The sequence below is a fragment of the Gambusia affinis genome, linkage group LG08, assembly GCF_019740435.1.
Source record: "Gambusia affinis linkage group LG08, SWU_Gaff_1.0, whole genome shotgun sequence".
Classification (NCBI taxonomy): domain Eukaryota; kingdom Metazoa; phylum Chordata; class Actinopteri; order Cyprinodontiformes; family Poeciliidae; genus Gambusia; species Gambusia affinis.
In genome coordinates, this window is record NC_057875.1 from 27,821,910 (window position 1) to 27,831,704 (window position 9,795).

At 38.2% G+C, this 9,795-nt stretch overlaps 1 protein-coding gene across 2 annotated transcripts; it reads left to right on the plus strand.

Annotated features, from left to right (window-relative positions):
- Window positions 1-9,152, plus strand: LOC122835206 (mixed lineage kinase domain-like protein). 2 transcript variants are annotated; one of them, XM_044124052.1, is made up of 11 exons: window positions 1-52; window positions 3,357-3,810; window positions 4,510-4,596; window positions 5,494-5,659; window positions 6,164-6,264; window positions 6,336-6,471; window positions 7,497-7,581; window positions 7,667-7,821; window positions 8,169-8,218; window positions 8,602-8,748; window positions 8,867-9,152. In XM_044124052.1, exons 2-11 carry the CDS (start codon window positions 3,363-3,365, stop codon window positions 8,914-8,916), a joined length of 1,425 nt encoding a protein of 474 aa, XP_043979987.1. In that variant the 5' UTR covers window positions 1-52; window positions 3,357-3,362; the 3' UTR covers window positions 8,917-9,152. The 2 variants fall into 2 exon arrangements, with proteins under 2 accessions (XP_043979987.1, XP_043979986.1); XM_044124051.1 differs by lacking the exon at window positions 1-52 and adding an exon at window positions 2,133-2,247.
- Window positions 9,153-9,795: the final 643 nt, after the last annotated feature.

Here is a 9,795-nt window from a genome sequence, read left to right on the forward strand (position 1 = left end):
CTCACCCAGCGCTGGAGACAGACAGCTCCCCTCCATAACCCAGCAAAAATAAGTAGGTACAGAGAATCAGTGGACTGATGGGTGTTGAATTTTTGTGCATCCACTTTTCAGTGGAGTCTTGTTGTATCTGTTGCCTTATGTAAATATGTCATGTGTTGATGTCAACCGACCACATTTGCCTTGGGTTATAATCTGGCATATTTGCAAGTGATTTATGTGTTTTTATAAATATGTACAGTACAGACCAAAAGTTTGGACACACCTTCTAATTGGATTCAATTAGAAGGTGTGTCCAAACTTTTGGTCTGTACTGTATTTAAAAGTAACTATATCTGAATCTCATTTGTTAATACAAGCTTTACCTCCCCAAACACAACAGTTCAGACCTCAGGCACCTTTACCTCCCCAAACACAACAGTTCAGGCCTCCAGGACCTTTCATACCCACAACACCCGCCGTTCCTCCCGCCATTCCAAGGTCTAACCCTACGACTGCTGTGCCAGCCCCACGCATCCTGTCTCCCATGTCAGGGCCCATCTCTACGGTCCCTCACCAATTTCCTGCTTCAGTTCCAGCCCGTCTCCTTAACCCTGGCAATGTTGCATCAATGTCTGGTGCTGCTGTAATGAACATTACCATACAAAACACCACAGTTGTGACACATTATCCAGTCAACAACCCTGGTTTCCAGTAATTTGCAGTCCGAAATACTAAATGGACACAACTTGCATATCAGCACCTTGATGCACTTTTACACTATGAGTCACACTTATGTTCACATTTACACATTCATGCACAGAATCGGTTGGTAACTTGAATTTCAGTGTCTTGCCTCTGTTGTATCAAAGGGGCAGTGTTATGTAGAATGAACATTTTTGAGCTTTACATCATGTTGTAAGGTTATTAATATTATTTTCTCATGAAAAACATACTTGGAGTGTTGCCTTGATTTTTTTCATGCATGTTTGAGAAATCCTTTAGTCTCTTGTGGCAACCATTTAGTGGTGCAAAACACCTGTTACATGATGGTGAAGTTGGACCTAGCGCCGCCTTCGAGATGCGGCTCCTCCTACGAGCTTCAGTTTCCAAGCATCTGAGCTTCTGCCTCACACATGCACACCCTTCCCCTCCATTCTATGTAATTCTGTATATAATCTAACAAACTCAACCTAGTAGAAATCACTTTTTAACTCTATTAATGGATCCATTATATGTCTATATTCTGCTGTCTTTTCCAGATAATTTACTGATTTTATATTATCATTGTTTGTTATTATTGTTACTATTCAATTGTTATTTTAATTTCTTAATCCACTGATGATGATGTCAGTCTTATTTCATTCAGTTTACTATCATCGCTTTCACGTGTACACATACGGGTCATGCATGTTCCGTCACTAACCCATAGTACTTTTGTTTTTCACTAATTTACTGTTACTGTGTATCTTGTGCTGCGATGAATAATGGAAAAATGAACGAATTAAAAAATGTGAGTAATTTTTTGACCTGCACCAATGGCTTCCATATTATTCTCTGCTGTTTTATAACGTTATAATTTTTTTAATGTCACGTCAGTAAAAAAGAACTGTTCTTTACTACGTGCTGAATAGTCATCCTCTCTAAAACTAATAGTTCTTATTTTATTGCTGGAGTTGTTACAAACACAAATGTTGAACTGTGGTCCTCAAAATCTGTTTGTTTTATGCGTTTCTCATTAGTTTCTGAAAATGCCTCTCAGGTGGGCAACCACCCAGGGTGGCATCTTGTGGGGAGCAGAATGAGCGCCCCTTTCCTCCCTTCTGCTGTCAAATCCCCCAACACCTCCACGCCCGGCTTCCTTGTGTGGAAGAATTGAGTCGTTATTTTTACAAACAGCACATCCATCTGGTGGACCACAATAATATTCACATTGTGCACAATTGAGTTAGTGCATTTTTGCTCCAAGTCTGTTTTCCTTAATTTGTTACTCAAAGCAATTGTAATCAATCCCCAGACACCCAGCAAATTACAGAGGCAGTCAGCAGAATAACTCTTCAACACACCCTTCCTGTTTCAGTGAGTCATGTTTGTGCTTTATATAGAAGTCAGACTATAGGAACACAGGACACTCCCACAATGCAGCAACTTTCAGAGACAAACAGGAAGAACCGTGGACTTCTAAACTACAAGGTTTCACTTTCACCCCATGCTAACGGCTAGCACAGCACTGGGAAAGCAGGTACATTGGCTACAGACTACCTCCTGCAGGTAAATTATATTTCTTACTTTTGATCCTCTGTAACATAGAAAGCTCTGCTAACCAGGTCACTGTGTTGTAGAGACACCAAATACAAGCAAATTCTCTTCTTCAGTATGATACTCCCAAAAGGAGCTGTAAGGACCTGAGCTGGCTCAATGTAGGAACCTAGAATTCCTAAAGTTACATTCAAGGCCGCTGTTAAAAAGCCGTTGTGAATGGAACCTCTGTTCCATCTTGACAGCTGCTCAAGTCAAGAGAGCAGTTTTCAGAGGTTATTACACTCCTGGACCAGGAAGTCTTCAAGCGTCAGAAGAATGTCTGGCTACATGCACAGCAAGAGACAAGGACAAGATACAGCTAGACAGCTTCCCAAATAAAAGGTTTTCTTTGGAGTGAACTTTATGTTAATACTGTTTGTCTGGACAAGTTTGATCACAGGGAGGTAAATTGAATCAAATGGGGTTTTTTGCTTTGTTTTTGTAAGAGCTGCATACCAGTCAAAAAGCAAACCAAGCAGAGTTAAAACTGAAACTCAAAATATGATTCATAATGTCAAACCATGCCTATACTTAGATTTTGCAAGCTGTCATTGTCAAATCAGTGATGGTTTCAACATGTTTGATTTCAAACAAACAAGTTTATTTGCACATCACTTTTTATTAACATTCAATGTGCTTAATATAATAAAAACACAAAAAAGTCAACAATTGAAACATTACATTTCACCAAGAGTTATAGTTGAGATATTTAATGAGAATTTATTGTTTAATGCTAATAAGCACACACTGATTTTTACATCGTTTTGATCTTAATAGTATTAGAGGAGTTCAGGTGTTATACAAGGTAAAATGAAAATGTATTCTAATAATAAATAAACCACTGTCAAACTGTTCCTGTATGTATGTATACAGTGTAATAAAACATATGTATATTTCAAAAACTGCAAAGATAACTAAAATAAAATATAAAACATACACATGTATTTCTGTGTTATTTGATATTTCTGGTAGTTTTTTTTTTTTTTTTTTTTTTTTTTTTTTGCAAGTGTCTCACAGCGTTTACCTTAACTTATGTTCTAAAGTTCTGTTGTAAACTTCATGCTCTCTCTCCCTTGCAGCTGACCATGGATTATGTAGAGCCCATTCTGTCTGTTGCTTCACAGATCTACACTCTGGTTGAGAATGTTAAGGCCAATAAAAAGCGCTGCTCTCGTGTTGTAGAGCGAGTAAAAGCCTTGGAGGACTTGGTGAGGTCAATCAAACGGAGGGACGCGGTCGAACTCTCTGCTGAGGTGGACAGTTCCCTGAAGGGACTCTCAATCACTCTCAGATCAGCGCAGGAGCTCATTGAGAAATACACTTTGTCAAACTTGGTGAAGCGCATCCTGAAGTCCAGCAGTCATGGAGATGAATTCAACAGTGTGAATGAACGGCTCAACGATGCCTTCCAAAGCCTGGCTTTAGCTCTGCAGCTAGAGCATGGAAATCAGGTGTTCAGGGTTTTTGAGCAGATCTCCAGGCAGAAGGAAGATGAAGTTGACAGCAGGGAAGATGATGCGGAATTGAAAAGAAGTAAGAAAAATTGACCTTGGTTTCACTTGGTAGATTAAATTGTACATTTTAGTTAACTGGAACTGCAGATGTAAACAGTAGTTATCTGGAAATAAATCTGATACACGTTTGACAAATCACATAAAACTAGTGTAAGCCACAACGGAACAAAATGGCTGCCTTTTAAAAAAAGGATCATCTCTGCATTAACATTCCACTATAGGTTGCATCTTAAAAGCACAGTTGGTTGTCAGCTGCTGGTAATAAATTTTAAACAAGGACTTATTTTGATATAGCAACTCCAGTATTTCTGTAACTATTTGGATAACTGCAGAAAAGAGAACAAGCACAGCAGCAGACAGGATATAAGGGGAGGATTGGCTCCCATAGCATAATTACTGTGAAAACACATTTAATTAACCTAGAGCCCAAACAAAAAATAAACTATCTTGAAAGATTCAAGCTTAAGATAATTAAGAGAATCTCACTTGTGGGATATAATTTTTTGTTTTGTTTTGTTTTTAAAGCATAAATAATCAGTTGATCTGATTATTTGGCCTTGTTAAAGTGGGCCAAGAAAGCAATTCAGGTCAATTAAACTTTCAGGAGACAGTTTATGTAATCAGATGCAACACTAACAGTTCAAATTTAAACCTTTTAGTATCTGCTTGCTGATCAGATTGATGCCTACTTTGTCACATGGGTGTTTTTGTTCCTCAGTGCTCCTGGAATACGGGGAATATGTGGAAACCATGCAAAGGGATCTTGAAGACATTAAATCCAATGTAGTAAAAATTGTGGAGATGTGTGAGTATACAGTAACTTCACTCTGTTGAAACTCCAGACACTGTAGTTTTCTCAGGTATTACTCTTTTGTTTCTGTTTCCATTTTGGTGTTTGGAAAAAACAAAACTTTGTCAAACATCAGCCTTGATAAAATGTCTGATTGCAATTCCAATGGTTTAATATTTTGTCACTTGATTTTTTAAATTATTATTTCTGATACCTCATTCTTGCCAAAAATATTCACTCATCCATACTGAAATATGGTCACTATGCACACTTCATCGTCGTCAGGAATATTACAGCAATGAAGGCAGCAGTTCAGTCATACAGTGGAAGGTGACATGAAATGCAACATGTTATATTCAGATGTGCAAACAGTGACAGCACCTAACTTAAAGCAGAGGATATACATTATGAGGATATTTATAAAATAATATCTAACAATGTAAAAATTTTAAACCAACAGTCAACTACCACACCCGTTTCAACATCTATATATATATATATAATAAACAACATTTTGTATGTCTACATATATTGTGATGCTGTCACTTGATTAAAAAATGAAACTGATTAATCTAGCTGTAGCTCTGTGATTAATCATGATTAATCATAATGCCTAACTTTCTATGCTTGAAATATAAATATGGATGCAGTTGAGCTTCTTGCAGTAACAGTTTCCCAGAGTCAACAGCAACCAGGGAAACTTTCTCCATATTACATACAGATAGTAGCAAACTTGTTCATGGGACAATTGACAGACGAGATATATATTTGAACTGTTAGAACTTTATTTATCCATAATGTTTTTTAGCCAAATCAATGGCATGCCGATACTGGAGTAGTGCTGTTCTAGTTGAGTAAAATCATAACCCTTTTGGGAAATTTTCAAATCGTATTTGCCTTTTATTTTCACAGTGAATAAACCCAGAATCATAACTATGGACATCCGAATGATTAAACCAGATGAACTGAAGAATGTTGAAGAAAATCCCTTCATGACAACACCAACCTCTGAGGTCTACAAAGGAGAATTTGGTGGCTTCACAGTGGCCATCAAGAAATACACAGGAGCCAAACCAGGGTCTGTGGCCTATTTAAAGTCATGTGTGAATTTTGTTTCAGAAATTGAAGAGCAAATTGAGAAGCACAGTTTATATGTTTGGAGGATCTCAGACAATCACTTGGTGTAATCCAAAATAATCTAAGAATTTTTATTTTTATTTTCCAGCTGCCTTGGAATGACTATATTCAGATTGATATCAATTATTAGAGAACTTCTTTATCAAAGAAGTGCTTTAAATGTCTGTTTCATTGTACAAACGTTTACACGACGTCAAAGTGTTTCTGCAAAACACAGATGAACAAGTTCAGTGCTGTTCATAGTTTCTGCAGAGCTGTAGATTAGGACTCTAACCAAGCGGACAGACATTTCACTGGGCTGAGCGCAACCATTTTATCATTATTATTTATTAAATTCATGTCTGCTCTAGACATTGAATAAGACTATCAAACATAACCTAATTCTCAGAAATTCAACTCTTTGTAGCATATGCACTGCTGCCATAAACACCTTCTCTACCTGCAGGATGGTAAAGTCTGTCTTCAATAAGGAAATCGACACCATGAAACGCTTTGAGTCTCCCAACATCCTGCGAATGTTCGGCATCTGCATCCGAGAAGAGAACAGTGAGTAGTGATGCACATAATGCTCAAGATAGTTCAAATAGCAAAGGATTATGTCACGCTTAATTCTGCAGCTTCAAATCCCGAGTTCCTGGTCATCATGGAGTATTGTGAGAAAGGAAGCCTTCGAGATGTTCTGAACTCCAAACATGAATTGTTATGGACCAGGAAAGCATCCATGTGTTTGGATGCAGCACAGGGACTTTATCGGTAAGTTGGCTAAAGTTGACTGTCTGTGAAACTCCAATTTAAAGATTCAAAGAGGAATTAGAAAATGTGTCTGTGAATAGTAGCTTAAGAGAACTAAAACCAAAGTAGTTGAAACAGTTTGGACATTTTTACGAGATGGAAGTAATTCTTATTGAGGTTTTTGTTTTTGTGGAAGAAAACGATGGACAGACGATCTGCTCCAGGCCTCTGACCTGCTCTCAGTAGTAGAGGCAGAGATCAGAGATTTCAGACCCGAATGTTTTGTTATGTGTTCAAGTTTGTCCAGCAGCTCTGTGACTTCAGCCTGTTAGGAAAGTTCTTAATGTTCCCAGTAGTCCATAGTGGGGCTGGGGATACTGAACCTCCTGCTACGAGTCTTTTATCTGATCACTGCTGGCAGTGGAGACTTATCTACTATATGTGTATGATTCTGTGGAAGCAACTTTATTTAATTTTATTCAAACAAACAGAATTTCCTTCTAAACCCAGGAGTCATCGGTTTTACTGTTTTTTAAAGGTTCAGACAGCATCACTGTCTTCTTTATACTTTAAACTTCTTCTTGTATATAAAGCACTTTCCCAAAAGGTTCGATTAATCTCGAGTTGTGTAGAACTTAATTTTTTTCAAATTCAGAATTCGTGACCCACCTTGTCCAGCCATGCTCAAATTCAGATCAAGAAATATCCCTCCCACAGATTTGTGGGCTTACATGGAAAAAGGAAAGATTTGGGTTTCTTGAGATGTGAAACAAAACAGGGCAGCAACATGTGGATTGTCACATGTCACATGTTTCACCAGGTATAGTAAAAACTTAAAGTTTGGGAGCAGAAGCACCATGAGGAGCTGATGCAGAGATGTTTAGACCTCCATCTACTTCCCCCAAATACATAGGGTGTAGTAACTTAAAGCTAGCAAATTGAGATGAGCAGTATTATACACTTATTTGACAAAAGCATCTAAGTTCAGGATGGTTTTATATATGCATAAACAAATAAAAATGATGTGTAATAATGTTGTCTTCTAGACTCCATCTAACTGAGGAAATAAGTAAGCTTCACATGAGCATCACAAGCAGTAAGTTCCTGGTGGATGAGAACTACAGAGTGAAGGTAAAAAAAAAAAAAAAAGTCAAAACACACTGGAATGAGATGCTGGCAGCGGTTTTTCCACTTCTTACCCTCATTCTGTTTTCAGCTGGGAGGGTTAGAACTGGCCAAAACAGAGACATCCCTGAAAAGAACAACTAAGGGTAAAGAGCAGGAGAAAACCATCAGCTCGCTGTGCTACTTGTCTCCCCAGCAGCTCAGCGACATCAACTGCAAGTACACCAAAGAGTGTGAGATCTACAGGTTGGTATCACCAGGGGCCAACATCCAGTCAGTGTTTGCTTTTCCATGATTTCTTCTGAGGAATCGCTTTTGATTTGCGGTGGTTTTCCCAACTTAGTGTTTACAGTGTGAATATTTAAAATGCTAAAGATTTTATGTGCTATATTAGCAAGGCAGGATCAATTGATTTATACCAAGTGTTTGAAAGAAAGTAACAGAACAGTCAGAAAGTCAGCTGTGCTTTTCATATGGCTTTTATTCTTTGCATTGGTAAAAATTGAATCAGAATGACTGGAAGGAAATATGTCACAAATGAGATAATAATAAAAAAATCCCATTCATTAATGGATTATCTTGTTCTTTTTCAGCTTGGGAATCGTTCTGTGGGAAATTGCCACTCGTAAGAAGCCTTTTGAAGGTTTGAAAATAATCTTTGTTAAATCTGTTAGATTTAGATTTACTTGTATTTTCATCAACCAAGAAGTTTGCTTCAGTTTTGTTCACTGGAAAAGACAGGACCATGTAAAAAGGTTTAATTTTTTTATTTTTTAGAAATACAGATTTTTATAAAAACTTTTGAAAAGTATTTATACTGTCTTCAATATCCAGTAGAAAAGCTTTTACTTGAATCATGGTAGTTCAGCCTTTTTTATGTAATTGCTGAGAAACTTCTGACATGTTCCTGACAAATCATCTGTGTTTGAGTTTGGAAGGACAAACTTTACAGGTTCTTAAGCAGATCTGAGTCATGGCTGAGTCATTCCTTGGTCTTTATTGAAAAGTTTTTCTTTCTTCTTCCAGACTGCGGTGACAATGACAGAATCCTTTCTAAAAAAGTGTGTGAGGAGAAATATCAAGAGCCGCTCCCTGCTGATTGTCCTGAATCCCTGGGGGAGATGATCAATGCCTGCAGGGCTTATCAAAGCTCTCACAGGCCATCTGCTGGCGGTATGGAGCTGCTGTTTTTGCTCACTTCCTCTGTGGAGCCAATTTTTATAGCTGAACATTTAAAAGAGAGCAGAATAGCCTTGAACGTCTCTGTCTTTGTCTCTCTTGTCCTCTGCAGTGTTGGTGGATAAACTGCGAAGTGTGCTGGTCCAGTTCGAGAAACAGTGAAAGCCTTCAACAATGATCACTTTCTACAATGTTGTTCATGTGTTGTGTCATAATGATGTTCTTCTATTTCGACTGTAACTTAGTTTTTTGTTTTGTACTTTCCCTGTAGTTTTTAGTAGTTTTGTTTATTTTGTCTTGTAACTCTCAGTCAAATGTTTTTCTTTCTTCCACAGCGCCAACATGAGCATGTCATTGTAACTACATAACTGGTCACTTTAAATACTCTTTGGTTCTGAGGTTGACTAAAGCTTTTAACTCGATACTCGTGCAAAGAAAAACACTATGATACCACAGCAAAATCAAAATCAAATCAAATTTATTTGTATAGCACATTTCAGCAGCCAGGCACTCCATTCTATCAAAAAGGCTTTCCCACCTTTGCTTGCTCCTTCATCTGATTAATAATAAGTTAGTCAACTCTTGTTGATTTCGGTGGAGTTTTGGGGGGATTGGTGTTTGTCATCACTGCAGCTCTTTTCCCAGGAAAAGCTTTTTTAAGGATGACCTCTGCCTTTTTTCTCTCCTTCTCCAAACTCCTGAACTGCTCGTAACACTCATCCAGGTAGAAGTGAATCTGGAAAGCAGGTCATTCTTGATTCATCATCAGTGAAGCCGTCAGAGCTGAGGCCATGCCATGATAGGTGCTCTCCCCTCTGTGGTTCTTCATGTCGCTGATGAAGGAGCTGAATGCTGCAGCATCATTTAGTGGGCCTCATGCCGTTCATGTCCATGTGCGGCCCTCGGTTTTCACAGGGCAATGTGGATCTGGAGCTGAGGTTTGAGTTCATGGCCATGCTGGAGTATCTTCTGAAGTCATTCAGAGAATACGGAAGAGGCGTAAACTGCTGCATGTTTCCTGCACTGATCATGATGTTCTCT

Excerpts from the sequence above, each read along its gene's own strand:
- LOC122835206 (XM_044124052.1), top strand. The coding sequence starts at position 3,363 with ATGGATTATGTAGAGCCCATTCTGTCTGTTGCTTCACAGATCTACACT. Across the intron at positions 3,811-4,509 it reads TGATGCGGAATTGAAAAGAA|TGCTCCTGGAATACGGGGAA; the intron begins GTAAGAAAAATT and ends TTTGTTCCTCAG. Across the intron at positions 8,219-8,601 it reads TCGTAAGAAGCCTTTTGAAG|ACTGCGGTGACAATGACAGA; the intron begins GTTTGAAAATAA and ends TTCTTCTTCCAG.